We start from the raw sequence: 25,913 nt of genomic DNA on the forward strand, positions 1-25,913 counted from the left end.
AGACTTGAGAAATGTCTGCATCCAAGAAAGAAAAACAAAAGAAACAACAGCACAAAAGAACCTCGCAAGATTTCCATCTGTTTGCATCAAATTAAAAAGCATTTATCTTTTTGCACAGGCAAGCTGGCCCTGACAGAAAGCAAAGGCTGCACCAAAGTGGAAAGTTTTAATGAGGCCAATTTATATCCTGCAGCTCCCCTCCAGTTTCCAGCATAACTGCAGCAATCTGAGTCAGTATAAAAGCAGTGCAGCCTGCCAATGGAAAATCCTAGAATGCTGCTGCGTAGAGTTCAAGGCAGCTCACACCAGCCTCTCCCTTTCACTTTGCTGATAAAAGTTTCAGCTCACATGCCCTGCAGTTCAGCACCTCCATTATTCATGTCCTCTGTATATCTGGCAAGTTAACCTTACTGAGTGATGACCGAGCAGCTTGGGCTGTGGTCCAGCCAACACAGCTGCTCAAACGCTGTTTACCGAAAATGTTTGCTTTTTTTGGGTGTTGGTGGGGTGACTGACTGGGAATGTCGCACCACACAGGGAAATTAAGCCGCCGATGAAACAGCCCAGTCCCTCACAGGAAAATGCAGTGCTGATAAGGTGAAACTGGTAAATGGTACTTGTTGTTCCATCCTGGTCCAGCTCCAAGGAAAATGACTTTGTTGGTCTCTTGTTGCACGTTTCTCCTAGCCTAGCCCCCAGAAGGTGGCTGTTAATGACCTCAAGGGGAATCAATGTTGAAAAGTCACTGAGCCCAACAGTGTAATGAAGCCGAATTACCTCACACTGTTGAAATGACACGTTGCTGAAGCGCCTAAGATTAGTGACTGATTGACTACATTGGCTGATAATTCAGTTCCCTAGGTGATTCCTTCAAGCCAGCATTCCCGCTGATGTAATCAGGAGCAAAAGACACAATCTTCAAAAGCTGATGGCAGACAATTAAGCAAGCATAAAAAGATGTTTGCATGCTCTGGATGCTGGCCCCAAAACTCCCTTTTCAAACTGTGTTTAGGGACCTTTGCAGTTCTCTCTCTTCTTCAGAGGGATAGCTGCCCAGGCAATTAATTTTGCCCCAATTTAGAGTCCAGCAAACTTTGGTGTGGAACTTGCAACTAATGCAGGGATAGGGTTCATGCACAGAATGGTTTTAATATTACTATCTCAGCAATTGTTATTGGAGAGGACTGCTTTTATGGGCAATTTTTTTTTTTTACCCATCGATCTGTACAAAAACAAAATCAATCTTATATCTTCTGCTCGAGTTCCTGTGCAGGGAAACTTATTTGCAGTTCCCTCTCATGTCCCATTGACATCACTGAGCTTCTTTTTAGAGGAAGCCATTCCACAATGTACCTGTGCCTCCAGTCTGCACCATTTAGACCATGGGGTGGATTAGGAGCATCAAGATGCACGTGTCACTGTGTGATATATATAACTGCTGCAAAGTTGCATTCATGGATTTACCCTTGTTGCCATCTGTCTCCCCTAGTACCAAGGACCAATGGAAGTCATGGTGCAAGCATGCTTGGACAGATCGATAGTGTAACATGTTCATGATCAGAGTAAAAGAGCGAGACCATCATGTGGAGGCATTTCCTGCCTTCAGAGAAAACCTCCTTCAAAATCCACCTCTTTGCTGATCTGCCAGCCCTCTTGGATTGTCTCTGGAGTCTTCAGGAACTGCTGCTATCAACCAGGGTGAAAAAAAAATAGTGCATTATAAAATAAAATGCTTTTCTAAAAAACTGCTTGGTTTAATAGTAACCAAAATATTGGAGAGTGGGTGGTGGGGAAGATTGCTTTGAGGAACTTCAAATGATAGTCAACCAGATAATGAAGAGTCCTTTTGCTTTACAATGGGCTTGGGAGGGCAGGAATGCCCTGAAGTTGGACTCACCAACTGACCAATTGTGGGAGTGGACTGGTTGGTGGTGATGATCAAATCTCCAAGATTGGGCCCACCCAGAGCAATCCTGCTATATTGACCATGTTTTCAGTTGCCTGCCTTAGCTCAGCTTGCACTGCTGTTCAATGTTATTTTATCCCGTACTCTCATCCTCTCCCAAAATTCTGTGATGCTCCTAGGGAAATTTTGCTTTGCTGAATGTGCCATCTTAGCTCAAGATACTATTGTGGTCGGTTGCCTTGTTTATATAACAATAACTAGGATGGCTTCACTATAATAAATGGAGCTTTAAAAAGAGACAGCAACATAGGATTTGCTGTTATAGGCACTGCAGATGGGGTATGACTCATGAGTGAGCATTTATTATATAGTGGTACATCTGAAAGGTAATCGGAGGAGGTGAGGAGGCAATTTTGGAATGAAATACTGCAATTGCCACTTAATATTAAACATCACATTCTGGCAGCCACATAATGATAACTATCTTACTTGATTCAGGTTATCAGAATACCTGGCAGGTAATTATCAAGGCACTAGTACAAAGTCAACATTTAACCCTCATATGCGAAGGCTTTGAATACAATTTATTCCACAACTCATTTCTCCCAACCAGACCATCAAATCACTAACATTTGCAAATGAATTCATCCTTTTTCCCTTTTCCAATGACAAGCTAACTCCTACCGCTTTGAAAGGTGAAAAAAAAACGTTTGAGCTCATTAAAAAACCTCCCACTTTCGAAAAGCTCTTGTGTGCCGTGCAGCGAGTGAGAAAACAGGATATAAATAGAAGTTATATAACATCTCTTTGTTGATTTCAGTGCTGGAGAGAAATGCGAATGACCTTGTTTTGAGACTCAGCTGCCTGTGTCTAACTGTTGATAGGTTTATTTCCCATATTTGGAGATCATCTGACCAGAGCCCTCCTGTTAAGCATGTGAAAGTCTAAAAGGCCATTATGTAAGGGCTTCAGGTTTCCACGGTTTTCAGGATTTAATGACAACCAACTCACGCCAAGGCTGCTGCAATGGATAAGGGTCGTGGGGATAAAATTAATCAGGCCAAACTACCAGCCAAGCCACGGCAGCCAATCCCAAGTGATCTCTCCTTTATTTGAGACTGTTCCCAGGGCTAACAGTTCACCTTCATCCAGACACTGCCTTGGCAGCACGCATATCTCATTCTCTTTACTCCACTGCTCGAAGGCCTTTTATTAAAGTAGAACCCATCACATCAGACCAGTTCAGAAACTTGCTCATCGGTTACCAGCTTCCTGGGCACATGCCATTACTTGTTACTTTCTACCACAGCCTTGAAACAATAACCAACCCGTCCCCAAGTGAAAAGGGAAAATGCTAAGCAAGTCTTCACTTGTTACGGCTGCTCGTCCAGTCAAGCCTCCCCAGTAAAAGAATAAATATGTCACAGTTCAGAGAGTCCCAGTGATCCAGCCAAGTTTCTTGCACAGCAGCTGATAGTATCGGATAAATGTTACATCAGCCAGTAAAGCGCCACAAGGTACCTACACAATCATACTATCCAAATATTGCATGCAGAAACTAGAATAAACTATAAGTATAGACATTCCACTTTGGATTTAACTTTGCCAAGGTCAGGGATGTTCATTTAATGTGTCCTGCCAATGCTCGATTTTATGGGATACATTCCATTCTCAAGCCTGCAGGGCATCAAAACTTAATTTTAGAAGTACACCAAAAATATAGGATCAAGAGGTTAAAACGCTGCCAACAGATTTATAGACTTTTATAGTCAAGTTTCTGAGAATTCAACTGCAGCCTTGATGCTATCTGCATACGCAAATTGAAAAATAAAATCAAATCACATCTTGCACAATACCAAATTCAAGTAGATTGGTCTCATGATCTCGACAGGCTTGCTAATAAGTCGTTGCTGTTTTATAAAGGCATGCTTAACGGTTGGCCACGATCTACTACACATTTTACAATATTAAGGATGATGTAGCAAGAAAATTGATTAGAAAATACCTTTCACCTCTGGAGGCTTGGCTTGAATCAAGACACAGGAAGTGGGTGAAGCCGTATTTGTCAACCAGGTTGCTGATTTGTGACAGCAATGTGACAGAAATGAGATTGTGCCAGTGCTGCTGGCAGCCCAGCATGCCATCTCGGGGGGGCTTTTTTCCATGCCAACTGAGGCTGAGACAACAGTGAGGCCAGCTGCCATGGATTCGGGATGCCACCATCTTAATTTTCCAGCCAACATGCAAAACACGCGGGGATCTTCATGGGTGACCTATATGCAGGCCCTGGTCCCCTTATATTGATCAGTCCGCAATGAAAACAGAGTGGATTCCAGAGCACAGACAGAGTAAGGAAGAAGTAGTTCCATAGTATCAATGCACAACAATGACTTCCACTCTCTGATGTCTGTAAACAGTCGGCACAAGGCGATGAAAGGTATCAGGGTCATAATTCTACCATATTTGATGCAGAAATCCCAAGACCATTCTTTCTTTAAGAATGAGGAAAGAGCCATCAAAGAGCATAATCCCATTCTTCTGGACAATGTTTATAGCAATATCAACAGCACTATGAGACAAATCTATACCCAGTGAATAGTCAAATAAAGTAGCAAAGGAAGATGACAAAGTGTATATAAAATATATCCACATTATGTTCATATACACACACAAAATGAGTTAAAGCAACCATGCAAGGTATGAAGTGTGAGGCAAGCATTCCATACAATTGCAATTCCCAGCATTAGACAGAGAGGTTTTGGGCAGAAATTGTTTCCCTCAGGCAACAGACACTGACAGGGTATGCCAACTTGGAATAATTCCACTTGAAGCACTGTAATATCTCATGTTTTGACCACAAACTTAGCATAAGGACTTAGCACATTGGGCAAAATATTATTTCAAAAAAATCTCTACCTTATTGATAAATTTCAGTATATATCGCCCTCTCAGGCTTTCAAGTCACTAAAAGCCTGCACATAAGCACGACATTACATATGATTCCATTCTTGTCCAAGATAAAAGAGCAAACTTACTTGGAAAGTGTTCACTACTTTATTCCAACATAATAATGTTGCATTGACATTGCACTCAGTGAACAGAAAAGTAGTAGAAAGTAAAGAACATGCCACAAGTAGGGACACATGGGAAACAATCACAAGACATTCCTGGTTTCTGGTTGACCTGTAAAGCAAAGTGGTTTAATTTTTAAATAAAAAGTTCTTAGGGTGTGGGCATTACTGGAAAGGCCAGCATTTATTGCCCAGCCCTAGCTGCCATTGAGAAGGAGGCAGTGAGCTACCTTCTTGAATCGGTGTAGTCCACATGGTGGATTTGTTAGGTGCTGTTAGGTATGAGATTCCTGGATTTTGACAGTGACAATGAAGTAATGGTGATCTATGTCTAAATCAATGAGAATCAGGAGGAAAACTCTCCACTGGCTGCACTCACATCTAACACAAAATAAGATGGTTGTGACTATTAGAGGTCAATCATCACATCCCCAGGACACTATTTTTTATTCATTCACGGGATGTGGGCTTTGCTAGCTGGGCCAGCATTTATTGTCCATCCCTAGTTGCCCTTGAGAAGGTGGCGGTGAGCTGCCTTCTTGAGTGTTGCAGTCCACGTGGTGTATGTACACCCACAGTGCTGTTAGGAAGGGAGTTCCAGGATTTTGACCTGGCAGCAGTGAAGGAACGGTGATATATTTCCAAATCAGGATGGTGAGTCACTTGGAGGGGAACTTCCAGGTGGTGGTGTCCCCATCTATCTGCTGCCTTTGTCCTTCTAGATGATAGCGGTTGTGGGTTTAGAAGGTGCTGTCGAAGAAGCCTTGGTGAATTGCTGCAGTGCACCTTGGAGATGGGACACACTGCTGCTATGTGTCAACAGTGGAGGGATTGAATGTTTGTGGATGTGGTGCCAATCAAGCGGGCTGCTTTGTCAGGGACAGTGTCAAGCTTCGAGTGTTGTGGGAGCTGCACTCAGCCAGGCAAGTGGAGAGTATTCCAGCATACTCCTGACTTGCACCTTGTAGGTGGACGACAGGTTTTGGGGAGTCAGGTGGTCAGTCACTCGTCGCATGATTCCTAGCCTCTGACCCGCTCTTGTAGCCACAGTATTTATATGGCTAGTCCAGTTCAGTTTCTGGTCAATGGTAACCCCCAGGATGTTGATGGTGGGGGAATTCAGTGATGGTAATGTCATTGAACATCAAGGGGCGATGATTGGATTCCCTCTTAATGGCGATGGTCATTGCTTGACACTTGTGTGGCGTGAATGTTATTTGCCTTTTGTCAGTCCAAGCCTGGATATTGTCCAGGTCTTGCTGCATTTGGACATGGACTACTTCAGTATCTGAGGAGTCATGAATGGTGCTGAACATTATGCAATCGTCAACAAACGTCCCCAATTCTGACCTTATGATGGAAGGAAGGTCATTGATGAAGCAGCTGAAGATGGTTGGGCCTAGGACACTACCCTGAGGAACTCCTGCAGTGATGTCCTGGAGCTGAGATGACTGATCTCCAGCAATCACAGCCATCTTCCTTTGTGCTAGGTATGACTCCAACCAGCAGAGAGTTTTCCCCCCCGATTCCTATTGACTCCAGTTTTGCTAGGGCTCCTTGATGCCACATTCTGTCAAATGCTGCCTTGATGTCAAGGGCAGTCACTCTCACCTCATCTCAGGAGCTGAGCTCTTTAGTCCATGTTTGAACCAAGGCTCTGAGGTCAGGAGCTGAGTGACCCTGGCAGAGCCCAAACTGGGCATCAGTGAGCAGGTTATTGCTAAGCAAGTACCACTTGATAGCACTATTGATGATCCCTTCCATTACTTTATTGATGATCGAGAGAAGACTGATGGGGCAGTAATTGGCCGGGTTGGATTTGCCCTGCTTTGTGTGTACAGGACATATGTGGGCAATTTTCCACATAGCCAGGTAGGTGCCAGTTTTGTAACTGTACTGGAACAGCTTGGCTAGGGGCGTGGCAAATTCTGGAACACAAGTCTTCAGTACTATTGCCGGAATATTGTCAGAGCCCATAGCCTTTGCAGTATCCAGTGCCTTCACCCATTTCTTAATATCACGCGGAGTGAATCGAATTGGCTGAAGGTTAGCATCTGTGATGCTGGGGACCTCCGGAGGCGGCCGAGATGGATCATCCACCCGGAACTTCTGGCTGAAGATTGTTGCAAATGCTTCAGCCTTATCTTTTGCACTGCTGTATTGGGTTCCTCCATCATTGAGGATGAGGATATTTGTGGAGCGCCCTCCTCCAGTGACTTGTTTAATTGTCCACCACCAATCACAACTGGATGTGGCAGGACTGCAGAGCTTAGATCTGATCCATTGATTGTGGGATCGCTTAGCTCTGTCTATCACTTGCTGCTTATGCTGTTTGGCATGCAAGTAGTCCTGTGTTATAGCTTCATTAGGTTGACACGTTATTTTTAGGTTTGCCTGGTGCTGCTCCTGGCATGCCCTCCTACACTTTTTATTGAACCAGGGTTGGTCCCCTGGCTTGATGGTAATGGTAGAGTGGGGAATATGCCAGGCCATGAGGTTACAGTTCGTGTTCAAGTACAATTCTGCTGCTGCTGATAGCCCACCGCGCTTCATGGATGCCCAGCCTTGAGCTGCTAGATCTGTTCGAAATCTGTCCCATTTAGCATGGTGCCACACAACACGATGGTGGGTATCCTCAATGTGAAGGCAGGACTTTGTCTCCACAATGGATGGACAACGGGAGTTCTTCTGGGTTGTCCCCAAGGCTCAACCATCTCCAGCTAGAATCTTAGAATGTTAAAAATGGGTATGTTCACTGATGATTAGTGTTCAGCTGCATTCACAACTCCTCAGATGCTGAAGCAATCTGCACCCACATGCAGCAAGACCTGGATGAAATTCAGGCTGAGACTGATAAATGGCAAGTCTCATTTGTGACACACAGAATGCTAGACAATATCCATCTCCAAGAAACGAGAGTCCAACCACCTCCTCTTGAAATTCAATGGTATTACTATAACTATATCCACCACCATCAACACCACTGATGAGAAACTGAACTGGTTCAGCCAAAAACACTGTAGCTACAAGAATCAGAGGATGGTTATTCTGTGGTAAGTGACTCATCTCTTGATTCCCCAGAACCTGTCTACCATCTACAAGGCAAAAGTCAGGAGTGTGATGGAATACTTCCCACTCACCTGGATAAGCGCAGCTCCAACAATACTCAAGAAGCTTGACACCATCCAAGAGAAAGCAGTCCACTTGATTGGAGCCCCATCCACCACAATAAACCTGCACTCCCTCCATTGCAGCAGCGTAGACCATATACAAGATGCACTGCAGCAACTTGCCAAGGCTTCTTCAACAGCATCTTCTAAATCCATCACCCCTACCAACTTGAACAAGAGCAGCAGGCACATAGGAATACCAGCACCTGCAAGTTCTCCTCCAAGACACTCACCATCCTGGCATGGAAATATATCACCGTTCCTTCACTGTCACTGGGTCAAAATCCTGGAACTCCCTCCCTAGCAGCACTGTGGGTGTACCTACACCACATGAAGTGCAGTGATTCATGAGATTGGATCCCATCATCTTCTCAAGGGCAATTAGATATAGGCAATAAACACTGGCCTAGCCAGCGATGCCCACATCCTATGAACAAATAAAAAACAAAGTTGGAATGGTGCATGCCCTATACGGGAGTTTGGAGGTGATGATGTTCCTTTTCAACTGCTGACCTTGTCCTTCTAAGTGGAAGAGTTCACAGGTGTGGGAGGTGCTGCCAAGGAATTCTTGGTGAGCTGCTGCTGTCCATCCTGTCATTTGTACACACTTCAGCCACAGCACACTGGTGGTAGAGAGAGTGGATGGGTAAAGCCAGTGAATGGGCTGCAGATCAAGGGGACTGCTTTCTACTGGATGGTGTCAAGTTTCTTGGAACTGCACCTATCCGGGCAAGAGGAGAGTATTCCATCACACTCTGATAAATATAATGACACTTTATTTCCCTGCTCTTTTGGGTTCCTTGCATCTGTACAACACAACTTTACTGGCCACAAATAAAGACTGAATGCACATCCCATTAATCTGAATGTTCGTCAAATTGCTGATCCTCACAGATCTGGGTGTTGCAATTGAAGATCTACTCACCAATATGAAAACCCTCTTCATATCTTCAGCTGTGCAAAATTCAAATCAAGCCACTAGTTTAAGAAATGCGAATGTAAATCCGTATCTCACCTGCCATGTCTGGGAGGATTGCTTTGCCAGATCTTGGGAGCCAATGAGGCCCAGAAGCCACAATTTGGAGACACCCGCCTTATCCATATGATGAGTGTCATTGTAGTAAAAGGTGTGAAACACAAATTTACATCTTCCTTTGCTTTCCTGCATTTCCTGGTCTTTTCCAACCTCAATCCCAAAGTAATTCCGTTCTTCCCTGGTGAGGTGGTTATCCCCATGGAGATTCTGCACAAACTCTGCACCATAGTTAATACGGGCGGAATTTAAATAATATGGGCAGAAAAAAGGTGGAAGTAGCCATACAATCCACAATGACCTGGAACATCCTTACATTTGAACATTGCTCCAGATCGTGGTTTAAGAGCCTACTGTAGATTCTAGTTTTATAAACACAGGCAGATGGCTGCACACAGCTTTGGTGTAGTAACCAGCTGAGTACAATGCAGCTTCCCAACTGTGGTTCTCCTATGGAGAACTCGACTGATTAAACGAACGGGGAAGATAAAAACCAGAGAGGCAAGGCACTTCACAATACAACAGCATTGGCCAAAGACTAACAACAAAAAGGCTTGTATTTCCATTGTGCTTTTCATGGCCTCAGGATGTCCCAAAGGACTTGACAGCCAATGAAGTACTTTTGGAGTGTAGTCACTGTTGTAACATTGGAATTGCGGCAGCCAATTTGCACATGGCAAACTTCCAAAAAGAATAATGTGACAATCTGTTTTGGTCGTGTTGCTTGAGGGATAAATACTGATGAGGTCACCAGGAATTACTCTCATGCTCTTCTTTGAATTAGTGGTTATAGGATCTTTTAGGTCCATCTGAAAGAGCAGATAGCGCCTTGGTTTGATGTCTCATCCAAAAGATTGGATGTCCGACAATGCAGTACTCCCTAGGTCCCTGCTTGTAAATCTGAACTGGTCCACTGGTGGATAAAAATGGTAGGAAATCGAATCTTCACATTACACGGAGCATTGAGCTTATACTTGCTTTACCAGTGTGGTGCAAGGTGGATTGACACCAATGATTTCTCATAATGGTGAGTACCTGCCTTCAGCCATTCCATCCAAGCAAGGTATTCACACACAGGAGAGGGGGGAAAATCTGAGCCAGTCTCTCACACATCAGCCTGCTGTGGTACTCTGCCCGATAGCTGCTTCATATAGCAATGGCATAGGACTGTACCTGCACCCCCCCATCTCCACCAGCATACAGGTTAATGGGGAGCATCAAGGGGGAAATTGGGAAATAAATTACCAAAGAACTACTGTGGGGAAAATATGAAATATCGTAAACATTGAGTACAAGCTGAAACAAAAACAGCAAAGGGGAATTCTGCTACTGAGTTACTACTGAAAACTGCAAAATGGTTATTGAAACATAATGGTTCATCAACATAAACTCAAGATGGCTTCCTTCGATACTTCAGAGGGAAAAACGACCGTCTTATCAGGAGCGATTAAGGGAACTGGGCCTGTATTCTCCAGAGTTTTGAAGAATGAGAGATGATCTCATTGAAACTTACAAAATTCTTACAGGGTGTGACAGGGTAGGTGTAGTTAGGATGTTTCCCCTGACTTGGTGAGTCTTGAACCAGAGGACACAGTCTCAGAATAAGGGCAGGCCACTGAAGACTGAATTGAGGAGGAATTTCTTCACTCAGAGGGTGGGTGAATCTTTGGAATTCTTTACCCCAAAGGAAGTTCAATCACTGAGCATTTTCAAGACAGAAATTGATAGATTTCTGGATATTACTCACATCAAGGGATAGGGGGATAGCGTGGGAAAGTGGTGTTGAGGCAGATGATTACCCATGACCTCACTGAATGGCAGACTAAGGTCGATGGGCTGAATGGCCTACTTCTATGTTCTCTCCATTTTCATCCTGCACAGAAAACCAAGAATGCTCTCCATTGAAGGTTATGCAGGTATCATATCACAAGATACAAGGTCATAAGAAATAAGGAGGAGGAGGCCATTAGGCCCCTTGAGCCTGCTTTGCCTTTCAAGATGATCCTGGCCAATTTGATTGTGGCCTTAACTTCGCCTTCCCCCCCAATACCAATTCCCTTGTAGATCAAAAATTTGTCTATCTCTGCCTTGAATATATTCAATGACCCAGCCCTCATTGTTCTCTGGGGAAGAGAATTCCAAACATGAATGACCCTCTGAAGAAGAAATTCCTCTTCATCTCCATCTTAAATGGAGATGAGGGGAAATTTATTTAGAAACTGTGCTCCCTAGTTTTAGATTCCTCCACCCAGAGAAACAACCTCAGTATCTACCCTGTTAAGCCCCATCATAATCTTGTATGTTTCAATAAGATCATCTCTCATTCTTCTGAACTCCAATGAGTATAGGCCCAACTTGTTCAACATTTTCTCATATGACAACCCCTTCATCAAAAGGAATTAGCTTTGTGAACCTTCTCTGAACTGCTTCCAATGCAAGTATATCCCTCCTTAAAACCACCAAAAGTGTGCACAGTACTCTAGGTACGGTCGCACCAAAACCCTGTACAGTTGTAGCAAGACTTCCCTACCTTATAAGCCACAGTCCCCTTGCAATAAAGGCCAACATTCCATTTGCCTTCCTAATTACTTGCCGTACCTGCATGCTAGCTTTTTGTGATTCATGTACATGGGCACTCAGATCCCTCTGCACAGCAGAATTCTGCAGTCTCTCTCCATTTAAATAATAATAACAACAATAATAATAACCTGTTTTTCTATTCTTCCTGACACAGTGGACAACTTCTCAGTTTCCGCATTACACTCATTTTCCTATTTTTTGCCCACTCAATCAACCTATCTATATCGATTTGCAAGCTCTTTGCATCCTCCTCACAACTTGCTTTCCTGCTTATCTTTGTGTTGCCAGCAAATTTGGCTACAATACAGTCTGTCCATTCATATAGGTTGTTGATGGAGATTGTTTGTGTGCTAGACAACAATTCCCTGGAATTTTCCCCAGCAACTCATTCTGAATATAGCTTTAGCAGATTTTGTAGATGCAGATCAGCAAACGTTTGGTGTTGCAGTAACTAATTTGCACAGCACTACACATGGTGATGAAAAACCCACAGGAATCATGCTTCCTCACCACCCCCCACTTACCCCGATATTTAAACATACAGACATCCGAACTACACATTCCCACTAATTCAAGATATTGGTGTTTAAACTGGGGAATACAATTATTCAAATAAAAACAAAACATTCAAAATACTAACAGACAATTAGGAAATGATGCAACTGTCCAATCAATAGTTTGCATTTATATAGCACCTTTAACATGGCAAAATGTTTGAAGGCACTCCACAGAAGCTTTAGCAGACAAATCGAAGGACCAGCCACACAAGGAAATATTAAGACTAGAAGCTTGGTTGAAGGAATGTGTGTTAAATGGTGCTCATAGGAGAGATAGGTAGAAGCGTGGAGAGGTTTGGAGAGGGAATTATGGGGTCTAGGTAGCTGAAGGCATGGCTGTCCATGGTGGGGTGAAGGAAATCGGGGATTAACAAAAAGGCCAAAATGGGAAGAGGGCAGAGATCTCTGATGGTTGTAGGGCTGGAGTAGGTTACAGAGGAGTGATTTCATTGAGGGATTTGAACACAAGATTGAAAATTGAACCATCACATAGTATAACTCATAATGCACTTAATTACAAGGCCACAGCGGTCAAGATTAAGGTAATTCTGTTCACCATTATACATACCTGAATTGTAGTGTTGCCCCCTTCCAGCAGAGCTATTGCAAGTAGGATACTTTCATGGAAGACCCGGTCACTGGTTGCATTCATTATGAGGTCTATGACTAGGTCAGATGCTCCTTCTTTGTCCAAGTGACATTGCACTTCTGCTAGGCTCATCTCACCTCGGCTCAATGTACCAGGTCCTGCACCACTTCCTGAAATATATACAACAGTCTTAAAAACCCTGCACAAGAGAAAACTGATATATTTGCTACACAACAACACGAATACAACAAATGGCCTTCTGATTTACTACATACTCTAGGGCATCAGTAAGTTTTAGTATTTCTTTTCTGAGGTGCATTTACAATGATCCACTGCAATAAGATCTTCTTCAGTTGTTGTTATCAGCTGCACATGCCATAAGAATATTCTAAGTCACCACAGGGAGTTGTGCAACTAGCCAATATCGTTTAGTCAAATTTAGACAATATCTATGAATGCTTTTTAATACCAATCACATAACTATTCTATACATATATGTTATGCTGGTACTGCCCTTGGAATATTTCATAAATTCATCCAAAGCCTTATAGAAAATGCATAAGGCTGTGTTTACAAAGAAAAAGGAAAGAAATGAAAGGGACGTATGAAAAATTTTACAGCAGCAATTTCAACAGAAGCTCACAGCAAGTGGAGAAGACATCGGTATGACATTCTGATATCAGGAGAATCACTTGCCTTGAAGGAAATGGAAAAATTTCTAAGATCAGTAAATTTTTCCTTCATTCACAACCCTGAACAACTAAATGCTCTAAGAGGGCAAACGTCCAGAAACGGGTCTTGTTGACTCAAATTCCAGATGGATTTCCAAGTTGTCAATCCTTGATCAACAGATCAAAGCAGCATTTGGCAAACATGTGAAATACTCCACAGAGAAGCTAAAAATACCATCCAGAACTTTCTAAATACTGCCTCTTTATTGCCCAGGTCCTGCTGAATCTTCTACAATCGCCCACAGTGCGTTTTCTTCCTAACATTTGCCAACAATGCTATGTTACCTATCCTGGACTTGCAGTATTTAGCTGAGCCTAACCAAAGTGTCACAACGGTGCCCATTAATAATAGTAACCTTGTGCTGGTAGCGTTTTCTCTTTCTCAAGCTCCAAGGCATTAATTTGAGGTTAGCCAGCAAGAAAACCAGGTATGGTCATTTGTCAGACAGATTCTCGCTCAAATTCTGGGCAGCAGTTTAGCATGAAGAACTATGAGGTCTGCCTTCACAGACTGAGGTGACCAACATTGGACATTGTGAGGTGGGGTTGGGAAGGTGAGATTTCAAGGGGTGAAGGCCAAGTAAAAAGATATTCTGTCACAAAGACAACACTGGTAAACCAGTATGAGGACTACAACTAAATATCAGTGTAAATGAGGGTTTGACCAGAATTTCAGAAAGATAAGAAAGCGGTGAACAATACACCTCAGGCTTTGTGGGCCTAGCCTCCAGGCCTTGACCATCCCCTCAGATGATGGTTTAGACTGAAACAAGGCAAAGTGCAATACGTTAAGTCAAGATCTAAAGCTGAAGTCTCAGCTAATGCATGCAGATATGGATAGCTTAAGTTTACTGGTCTTTGCTCTTGTGGCTTTCAATCTTCTCACCATCTCCAATTCTGATTGTTTAAAACAAAATCAAGATATAATCTAAAGGGTAAAATCAGTTGTAAGCAGATCAAAAGTAACAAATAAGAAAGAAAAGCTTTGCTAATTAAGCTTAATTTAAATCCAAAGCATTGGTGGTCATCTTCCAAAATTCTATAGACCCTGGAGCAGTTCCTACAGATTGGAGGGTGGCAAATGTAACCCCACTATTGAAAAAAGGAGGGAGAGTAAAAACAGAGAATTACAGGCCTGTTAGCCTAACATTAGTAGCGGGGAAAATGCTAGAGTCTATTATAAAAGACGTGCTAACAGAACACTTGGAAAGCATTAACGGGATTAGACAAAGTCAGCATGGGTTTATAGAGGGGAAATCATGCTTAACTAATCTACTGGAGTTTTTTGAGGATGTAACTAGTAGACTAGATAAGGGAGAACCAGTGGATGTGGTGCATTGGATTTCAAGAAGCCTTTTGACAAGGTCCCTCATAATAGACTAATGGGCAAAATTAAAGCACATGGGATTGGGGGTAATATAATGGCATGGGCTGAGAATTGGTTGACACACCAGAAACAGAGGTGGGGATAAATGGGTCTTTATCCGGGTGGCAGGCGGTGACTCGTGGTGTACCCCAGGGATCAGTGCTTGGGCCCCGGCTATTCATGATATATATAAGTGACTTGGATGAGGGAACCAAATGCAATATTTTCAACACAAAAATAGAAAATGCTGAAAAAACTCAGCTGGTCTAACAGCATTTGTGGAGAGAAAAAAAAAGTTAACGTTTCAAGTCCGTATGACTCTTCAGCATTTTCTGTTTTTTGGTTCAGATTTCTAGCATCCGCAGCATTTTGCTTTTATCTTATTGCAATATTTCCAAGTTTGCTGACGACTCAAAACGAGGCGGGGTTAAGAGTTGTGAGGAGGATACAAGGAGGCTTCAGGGCAATTTAGACAAGCTGTGCGTGGGGGCAAAAAATATGGCAGATGCAGTATAACGTGGATAAACGTGAAGTTATACACTTTGGTGTGAAAAACAAAGGCAGAGTATTATTTAAATACTGATATATTGGGAAATGTGGATGTACAAAGGGATCTGGGTGCCCTTGTAAAGCAGTCAATGAAAGTAAACAGGCAGGTGCAGTAAGCAACTATGAAGGCAAATGGTATGTTGGTCTTCATTAAAAGAGTTATACAAGGCCTTGGTGAGACCACACCTGGAGTACTGCATGTTTTGGTCTCCCCACCTAAGGAAAGGATATACTTGCCAAAGAGAGGGTGCAGCGAAGGTTCACTAGGCTGATGCTGGGGATGGCAGGACTGTCATACAAGGAGAGATTGGTTCAACTGGGCCTGTATTCACTACAGTTTAGAAGAATGAGAGGGCACCTGATTGAAGCGTATAAAATTCTAACAGGGCTAGATGCAGGGAGGATGTTTCCTCTGGTTGGGAGTCTAGAACCAGGGGCCACAGTCCCAGGATATGGGATAGGCCATTTAGGAATGAGATGAGGAAAAATTTCTTCACTCAGAGGGTGGTCAACTTGTGAAATTCTCTACCACAGAAGCCTGTGGAGGCCAGGTCACTGAGTATATTCAAGAAAGAAATTGATAATTTTTTGGATATTAGTGGCATTGAAGGGTATGGAGGGAAAGTGGGAATATGGCGTTAAGATAGAGGATCAGCCATGATCATATTGAATGGCAGAGCAGGTTCGAGGGGCTAAATGGCCTACTCCTGCTCCTAGTTTCTATGTTTCTAAAGTAACTTTTAGTCAGAATAAAATAGGATCATAGGAACTTGCAGGAGGCCATTCAGCCCATGGGAATAGCTGGAGGACATTCAGCCCATTCAGTCTGTTCCACCATTCAATTTAATCATGGCTGATCTGCACCTCAACTCCATTCACCTGCTTTGATTCCATATTCCTTAAAATGCTGACTAAAATCTATCAATCTCAATTTTTACATTTTCAACTGACCCCCAGCTTCAACAGTTTTTTTTTTAAAAAAGGACAGAACTTCAGATTCCCACTTCCTTTTGTATGATCAAGTGCTTCCTGACATGGTCTAGCTCCAATTTTAAGGTTATGCCACTAGTTTTGAACTCCCCTGCCAAATGAAATAGCTTTCCAGACCTATCCTATTAAATTCTTTAATCATCTTCAACACCTCAATTAGAGGTCTGCTCAATCTTCTACGCTCCAGGAAGCACTAGCCCAATCTCGTCCAAATACAACCAGTCCTCATCCTTTAACTCATTTAGCTCCCGTATCATTTTGAAGATACTTCAAATAATTAAACCTTACCAGCACCATCATATAATGCAGAAAGAAGCTGGTGTGCATCGGCTTGCCATCTTCAGCATATCCTTTGTCACAGAACTTAACTCAGTTGTCTATGCAGGGACTAAAGAGGGGTCTACATTGATGCTGCCCACCACTATGAAGGAAAGGTTGCTTTCCCTGTGCCAAATAGGATAAGAAGCTGCATACATCACACCAGAACTGCAGTGCATCAACATTGGCATTTCCACTTATTTTTTGGCATGAACCTCAATTTTACCATTCATTTTTCAATGAGTTATTACTAGACTTAACTATAAGCTCAGAAGGCTAAATAAAGATTAAACAGGGTGGAACCAAAGTACATTAGTTGATACAGAAGCCAATGCAATTTCCATAGTTGAAGCATTGGCAAGGGTTTTAACCCATCTCCTTGGAGGTAACATATAGCAAGACTCATTAGAACTACACCCATATGGAATAAAAAAGCCAGAGGGACCATTGGGCAGTGAAGGTTAGTCCTGAATGATTGACATTCACAAAACAGAGATATAACATCTGTTAGCTGCATTTTGGCTGTGGTAACGACACAGAAACTAACTCAGTGTGCATTTCAATCTGTTGAAACCCACTGAGGAATTGTTTCTGGCATTTATTTGTTCTTTTAGCATGGGGCTTGGCATCTGAACAGTTCCTTGTTCTCTAGGAGAAATTAACCCACATAGGCCATCAACAACGGAGGGAAGCCTGAAGCTGAATTGGGACAAAAACTACGGGGTTAACAACAGAAGAACTTTATGAAAGGCTCAACTAACTTCAAAATCCCTCAGGGTGGGGGGGGTGGGGGGGGGGGGGTGTGGAATGGAGGCAAAACAGTAATTTGAGTTTAACTAATAAGCAGATACAAAGTAAGGTCATACCTTGCTCAAGTGCCATACAAAAATGAAGAAAATATGTCCTAGGAGTTAAGTGGGAAACTTTTTAAAAAAGGGAGAAACAGATATGGTAATTAAACTCTGAAAAGTCAAAGAGTCTGCATGCTGGTTGAAAAAATTCTTGCGTGGCATCAGAAAGACATGTTTGCAGGTATAATATCCCTGTAATTCTTGGGAGTGTGCATGTATAAGAACAAACAACAGTTTTATGTCCAAACCCTACTTAGAGTATGCACAAGAGATTCTTTGAACCACACCCCCGCATTAGCAATGCCACTGTATGCACAATAGCAATACATTAAACTTTTTTTTCAATACAGTTTTTAATAGCCTTAAGTTAGGAACATTAATAGGAGCAAGTTTGGACCCTCAGCCTTTGCTCCATACCTCTAGGTAACTTAATAAAAATCTTTCGATCTGAGTCTTGAGAATTACAATTGTTCCAGTTGGGAGGATGAGTCAGGAGTAGAGTTCCAAATTAGCATGAGCCTGTGTGTGAAGTACCTCTTGATTTCACTCCTAAATGGCTTGGGTCTAATTTTAAGATTATGCCCCCACTTCTTAATTTCCCCCAGAAAACAGAGGAACTCATCAGTTTTGATAAAGTTTGTTCTCCCAATTAGCGATCGACAATTTACCCACTCATAATTAGTTCATGAACTGATCTGCCAAATGGCCAAGTTTCCTTACAATGTTGCAGCAGCTTACTATTTCAGATGCAAACCAGCTAGTGCCTTCACATAGTGAAGTTGGTTATGTTAAATGACAGTGAAACACAGATGGGTATCTAGTTTGATCATAATTACCAAGAATGTGTCACAAATTCCCAGCTTTAATTCTTTCACCACTCCTCCCATTACATTCCACCTACAAACAAGCTCTTCAACTCATGCTTACACATTACTATTACTTCAAAGTTCATAGAATAAGTGAACTGCCTAATATTTTCCCATGAAAGAACCCTTGGATGTCTGCCAATTATTTCCATGGAGTCATTTGACTATGTTTCATCACCATGTCTGTATAAATACTCTCAAACATTTGTGCAATGCAAGTGACAGACCAGCATGAGCTGATTGCACAGAGGTTGTTCCAGGAGTCTGAATTCCAATAAAGGAATTCTACAGGTTCTGAGGGAAAACACTCTTTAACTTTGCACCATTTTCCCCATTGCCCCTTCAAGTTAGCAAACACTATCCTGGGGAAGATCCAGTGAGTAGACATCACCACAGTTATGGCCAATGCTGCTTCTTGGCTCAACGTCCAAAGGTGTATTCGAGCAATGCATAGGTGGAATTATTCAGTCACTTTACCCCTACATGCCTCGGAGAACCTGGCTAAGAATGTAGAACCAGCGCTGGTCCTTATATTAATTGAGATCTATTCAAATTCTACCCTCCATTAAACCTTCAGAACACAACTGGCATACGAGTATCATTCCATACACCACTTTGAGCATCCCTTGGTAGTGTATTTCACGGAATCATGCAATAGAACAGCACATGCGGTCCACCAAGTCTGAGCCAGCTCTTTCAAAGAGCAATCCAGTTCATTGCTCCTCCCACTCATTCCCCATGCCCCTGCAATTTTTTTAATCCTTTAAATATGTGGCTAATTCCCTTCTGAAAGCCACTACTGAATCTTCGCCACCACCCTAACTGGCAGTGCTTTCCAAATTCTAACCACTCATCGCTTAAAAAGAATTGTTGTCACATCACTTCTGATTCTTTTGCCAATCACTTCACATCTATGCCCTCTAGTTACTGACCTTTCAGCCATTGGAAATAATTTCTTTTTAATTACTCTATCCAAACAATTGCTGTTTTAAATCCTTCCATCAAATCTCCTCTAAGCCTTCTCCGATTGAAGGAGAATAATTTTAACTTCTCCAGTTTATCCACATAGCTGTAATTCCTCATCCCTTGAACCATGCTAGTAAATCTCTTCTGCACCCTCTCCAAAACCTCCATGTCCTTTCTAAAGTGTGGTGCCCAGAATTGGACATAATACCCCAGCTGGGCTGAACTAGTGTTTTATACAGTTTCAGCATTGCTTCCTGACTTTTCTACTCTTTGCCTCTACTCAAAGCCTGGGACCGATATGCTTTGTTAACCTGTCCTGCCATTCTCAGAGATTTGTGCCTAAGCACCCCAGGTCTCTCTGCTCTTGCACCCACTTCAAATTGTGGCACTTAGTTGCACTGTTGCTGCCCCTCACTCTTCCTTATCAGGATCTATCACCACATATTTTGCATTGAATTTCAACTGCATTATGTCTGCCCATTCTACCACTAATGCCCTCTTGAAGTCTATGAACATCTTCCTCACTGTTTAAACTTGCAAGTTTCATGCCACCTGCAAATTTCAAAATTGTGTCCTGTACCCCCAAGTCATTCATATTCCTGAGCATTTACCACCTATTGCCATAAATATTGTGTACAATTTGCATCAAACTTTATCTTGGTGGGTTGACGACGACGACGACCACCCCCCCCCAATCACTTTGCAATACATTTCCTTCCTGCATTAAATGCATTCAATTCAACCAGGGTTCAATTATTACTTCTTAATGACCATTCTCTAAAGGAGGATTCACCTATTGGAGACATGCACTAGACTTGTGCTAGCCTACCATTTTTACAATATCCCATCCTAAGCAGACTATTCATAAGAATTATTTCTAAGCTTTCTGATTTTAGTGTTAACCTGATGATTACCATCCAAAAGACAACTCCTAAGCTTAGGGTTAAATCTGATAAAAGTCAAGAATGCCAATGCCAGCATATTGCAGCTCTGGTGTGACACATTTATCACTTTTGCCTTTCAATGTAGCGTGCACATCACCTGCTCTCAGATTATAAATGTCACTACTCTCCGTGCTGCAGTTGAACACTGGTAGGACCTCTAAGCAATTGAAAAGGGACCATTGATGGATTTAATAACTTCTGTTATGTCATTAATCAGCAGCTTAGTTTAAGTTACAAGAGGCCTACTAATGGAGTAAAAATGAGTGGGCTGGAGTTACAGCTCACCTTCAGCATTTGTTTATTTGAGTAAACAATAAGTGTCTGTGGTTGCCTCTCAAAACGTAACAGTAAGATAAGTTGATGCACCCAGTAGCTGCTTGCTCAATGTCTCCTCTATGATATGGAACTGGGACAAGCTCCATCAGGTCTGGTGGGTGCAGGAAGATGATGTTGAAGAAACACCTACAGATGCACCAATTCATATTAATGTTAGATTTTTTGGGACAATTGTAAACATTTAATGTATTTTGTTTGCTCCTTCCAATATTATCAGATTGGATCACTTTTTTCTTTGATTATGGGCATCGTGTTTCATTTTTGGCCTAGGAAATCACAAATTCAGGTCAAAGAATAAATACAAGAAAACTCAACATCCAAAAGGCCAAATGGTTTACTACTCAGTTCGGAACTCGTCCAGTCTGGGAATCAATTTAATGCTACCACAAGGACTGTGAGTTGAATAGCGTGGATACATTTAAGTGGAAGCTAGATAAGTACATGAAGGAGAAAGGAATAGAAGGCTATGTCAGTGGGGTTAAATGAAGCAAAGTGGGAGGAAGCTTGTGTGGAGCACCAAATGGCCTGTTTCTGTGTGGTAAGTTCTATGTAATGTAATTCTATGCAAGTAAGGTTTAAGTTACTGTAGTTATTTTTGTACCCCATTAGTAAGACCTTGCGAACTCCCCTGGTAACCTGACCGAAGACAGCTGCTGATTACTGGCACAGCAGAAGCTATTGAACCCAGCGATGGTCTCCTTTAATTACTTGGAAGTCCATGCCAGGACGTCAAGCACAGCATAGAGACTGGTGACATTTGTAATCTGAGGCAACTTTTCCCTTTGGTAATTTTAAAAATGTGTACACAGTTTTCTGAGGTAAACCAAGGAGCAGAGACTGACTTGGCCTCAGCTTTGCGCAGTACATTTGCAAAGCCAACAGCAGGATATCTGGTGTTATTTCAGCTACCAAATAGCTATCTGGATCCAATTAAATGACAGGGTGTTGGCAATAACTGGTGCTGAGGAATAAGCCTGTTAAATGTGCCTTATCTGCACATTTTAGAGGCAGCTCGCTGTTGGTCTGGCTTCCCCAGCTGGTTTCCAACCTCTGTTATTCCATTGTACTTTCTTTAATGATCTCCTACGCTCAATAAGTGCAAAGCATTCATCCACTGTCTCTGTAATATAGAAGCTTGAGCTAGGGATTCCAACCTTTTCTGGCCATATTGATGCCAAACCATATCAGGTTGTTAGTTAACTACACCCAAGTTTCAGCAGAAATTATCGAAACAGAAAAGAAAGCATGTGATATTCATCATTAACCTCTCGTCTTTGAGGATCTCTAACTTATGGGAGCAGTATTAATAAGAACAGAACATACAACGCTTAGAGGGGAGATCATTGTAAACCAGCACTGACGGAAGTCTCAATCTCTCAACAATTTAAAAAAAAAAGGTTGCTCAGTATCCTTTCACTACTGGTACAAGGCACTTTGCTTGTTTTTGGACTTCATGCAGATTCATATCAAATTATTAAATTCAGGGGCAGAACGGGAGCTACAATATCTGTGCAGACAAATTGTACTAAAATAAGCCAAGATTTTCCAAATCAGAAAAGTTAGCTTGAACACTGCTGTCAAGAGTTCACTGCAGAAATTCCCTCAGTCCTCATTGGGAAAAAAAACAAAGCTGAATTCACTGAGGTTTCATGTATATCTCACAAGCAGGTCTAAGGTAGCCAGCAAATACATTCCAATTGTAAAAAAAAACAGAAAATGCTGGAAAAACTCAGCAGGTCTGACAGCATCTGTGGAGAGAGAAACAGAGTTAACGTTTCGAGTCCATATGCCTCTTCTTCAGAGCTAAAGAGAAGTAGAAACGTGATGAAATTTATACTGTTTAAGGGGAGTGGAGCAAGTGAAGCTGGATAGAAGGCCAGCGATAGGTGGGGGCAAAGGAGAGATTGACAAAGATGTCATGAACAAAAAGACAAAGGAGTGTTGATGATAGTGGCACTGGCTAAAGGAGGTGCTGATGGTGGCATTAAGGTAAGAAAGCAGAATGTGGTAATAGCAGGACAAGAGTAAGCACTCTGGAAAGAACACGAATAGGTGACAGATGGCCCTTGTAGGGGTGGGGTGGCAGGAGGGGATGGTGGTGGGAAAAAAGATCGAAAATAGGATAAAAGGTGGGGATTAAACAATGAATAAAAATGAAAATAAATAGAAATAAAAATGACTGGATAAAAAAATAAAAATTTTAAAAAATAAAAACGAATTTTGAAAAAAGGGGAAAACAAAAGGGGTGAGGATGGAAGACAGAGTTCATGGTCTGAAGTTGTTAAACTCAATGTTAAATCAATGTTAAGTTTTGCTTTTACATTCCAATTGAACCTGGACTGCCACATAAGCATTCAGTCATCTAATACCACAGACTGGCCACCAAGTTTAACCTGGTACAGTTTAAAAAATACCAATGGCCCTTTTATAATCTGCCCCAAAATTGGAAGCACCAATCATCACTTTTATCATTTAATCACTCTTGCTCTCCACCCCATTACTGATCTTTCCCTTTAGGTCTTTTCCCTGGTCCCTGTACTTGCTTAAAAGCTGCTCATCTCTAATATCTTCCTGTTCGTTAACCTGAAACATTAGCTCAGATTCTCTCTCCACAGATGCTGCAACTAGCATCAAAGGTTCATATCATGTGGTGGCTGGATTTGTGGCAAAAAGGAATATCTTACCTCGTTCAAGAGATTTGTTGATCCCTCCTGCTGATAGTGGACCATTGTGAAAATTAGTCAGGCTGTCTCTTCTACCGACTGACCTGACGTTGCCATGGTAACGACTGACCAAGATCTGCCTTAGAGCTTCACCCTTCGTAAGGCAAAACAATGTGTTAGACAAGCGGTGAGTACAGACCTTTGAGAGCGTGAGCAGGTGTAATTGTAAACCATTTACAACAAAAGAAAAGCCAACATTAGCAAGAATTCATATTGTTTAGAATGACTTGACAACATGCTGAAGCACTTCGAGCTCTTGATGAACACAAAGTAAATCTCACCAAAATCTACATGTCTATTGATGGGAAGCACCTCTACCTGTCAATGTAACCACAAAAGATGACTCAGCAATAACCAAATTAAAACATGAGTATTGTTGGGGACAGGGAGTGGGCAAGAACACAGGTGGCTTGGACAGAAGCATATGTAGGGCTGCCAGATACTGAGATTCAAGGCCAATGCCTGTCCCACCTCCAAGTTGCCCTCTTGTTGCTGCATGATAGATGGCAAGGTAAAGCATTGTGTTTTGGGAGATACATTCCTATGCTCGAATTTGCCAAAATGGGCCTGGCAAAAAGTTTTCCACTTCAAATTTGTGCACCAACTTACCATGGAAAAGCAAGAGAATGTTTATGGAGATATTCTTCAGGACAGGAAAAGTGAGATGACAAGTTTGATTTCTAACCCCATATCCACTCCACCACCAAAACCTCTTATTTCCACCTCCATAATACTGCCCATCTTCACCTCTTTGCTGCCTGTGACCAAAACTTCTTTGCTACCTCTATTGACAACACTTCCAAGGGCCTCCTGGCTGGCCTCTGATCTACTACCCTCCATAAACTTGAGGTTCATTCAAAACTCTGCCACCCATATTCTAACTCTCAAAATCCTGTTCACAAATCATCCCCTGTGCTCCCTAACCTACACTGGTTCTTGGTCCTGCAACCATCAATTTTAAAATTCTTACCTTGGTGTTCGAATCCCTTCATAGCCTCATCACTCCCTCTGTAACCTTTTCAGTCCTCTGAGGACTCTATTCTTACAATTCTGGCTTCTAATGCATCCCCAATTTCCTTCATTTTACTGTTAATGGTCATGCCTTCAGCTGCTGAGACTCTAAAATGTAGAGTTCCTTGCCTACATGCTTCTACCTCATGGTCCTCTCCTCCATGACGCTGCTTCTTAAAGCCTGCTTCTTTGACCAATCTTTTGGTCTCCTGTATAATTCTCTGCAGCTTGGTGCCAAATTTTGTTTGATAATGCTCCTTTGAAGCCCCTACATTAAAGGTGAGTTTTGTTCATTTTGTTAAGGGGTTTGGGGTGACTGCATTTATAGAAAGATGTCACAGTCCTACGAAGAGGATGACATTCAATCTTGCACCAGTCATGCAAACCATTAGATCTCCATGTCGGATACAAAGGTTCATACGGAAGATGTCCACCCACAGTTCTTTGGATTGAAACAGTAATAGAAGGGACCAAGCTGAAATGAGCCAAGTATTAAAGGGATGGCTAAAGAGGACACTGAAGTTCAAAGAGCTTCAGCATACAGCCCTGCACACACCTTTCAAGAGAATACTGAACAAAGTTGTAAGTAAAAGAGATCCAGCCATGAGAATGAGGAAGACTATAATCATTGTTAATAAATGCTCCTTCATTTATCTTCTCTTTGTATTATTTCCATCATAAAACACAAAGCAGGTATTTACAGTCCATCTTGGAGCAATGCTGCAACAATGAGCTTGATTTTCATCGTAATATCAAGACTACAACGTTTCGTTGAACCATAAAAGTTGCCTGCAGATGGCATCAAGAGAAATTCTTTGCATATTTGCTAATGAAGTAATGAATATGCTTCAGCCTTTCCTGGTGGCTCAGCATCAGAAGTTACATTTAAAAAAACGTCAACTTCAAGCTTACGTTTAACAATTGGCTCCTATACCAAACGATCATCAAAAGTCTCTCTCTTGACAGCTCAGCGAGTAAATGCACCATGGGGTTTGATGCTCAGTAGTAGTAACCAGGAAATTCTCAGGCTCACTTATTAGTCTGTGCTGATCTTAGCTAGAGATGCTAAGGTTTACTTCAGTGAGCCAGAGGGGGAAGATTGGAAAGGGGCAAATAGCAGCACATTGCAAAAATTAGCTTTCCAATTACTCCCTACTATGTCAAGTGATCCTTGCTAGAATGCACTCATGTGCAAACCTTAGATGAGAATAAAGTTACTCCCACTGTTAAAGTTCAACGACACTCGCTGCCTGGCTTCACCAATAAGGAACAGCCACTTTGAGGTGGTTTCATAGGGCTGGCAGCGGCTGTAAAGGAGTATCCAAAGCACACCTCACTACCTTCAGGAGGCAACGT

The 25,913-nt window shown here is 42.2% G+C and overlaps 1 protein-coding gene across 7 annotated transcripts in view; it reads right to left on the reverse strand.

Annotated features, from left to right (window-relative positions):
• itpr1b (inositol 1,4,5-trisphosphate receptor, type 1b) overlaps window positions 1–25,913 on the reverse strand; it is a 492,964-nt gene that overhangs the window by 166,350 nt on the left and 300,701 nt on the right. For all 7 annotated transcript variants that reach the window (XM_041191125.1, XM_041191131.1, XM_041191128.1 and 4 more), the window contains 2 exons: window positions 23,508–23,640; window positions 12,886–13,076 (listed from right to left, as the gene is read on the reverse strand). In XM_041191125.1, coding sequence (XP_041047059.1) covers window positions 12,886–13,076; window positions 23,508–23,640 — 324 coding nt within the window. The remainder of the gene's footprint in view (window positions 1–12,885; window positions 13,077–23,507; window positions 23,641–25,913) is intronic.

The sequence above is a fragment of the Carcharodon carcharias genome, chromosome 7 (genome assembly GCF_017639515.1).
Source record: "Carcharodon carcharias isolate sCarCar2 chromosome 7, sCarCar2.pri, whole genome shotgun sequence".
Taxonomy (NCBI): Eukaryota; Metazoa; Chordata; class Chondrichthyes; order Lamniformes; family Lamnidae; genus Carcharodon; species Carcharodon carcharias.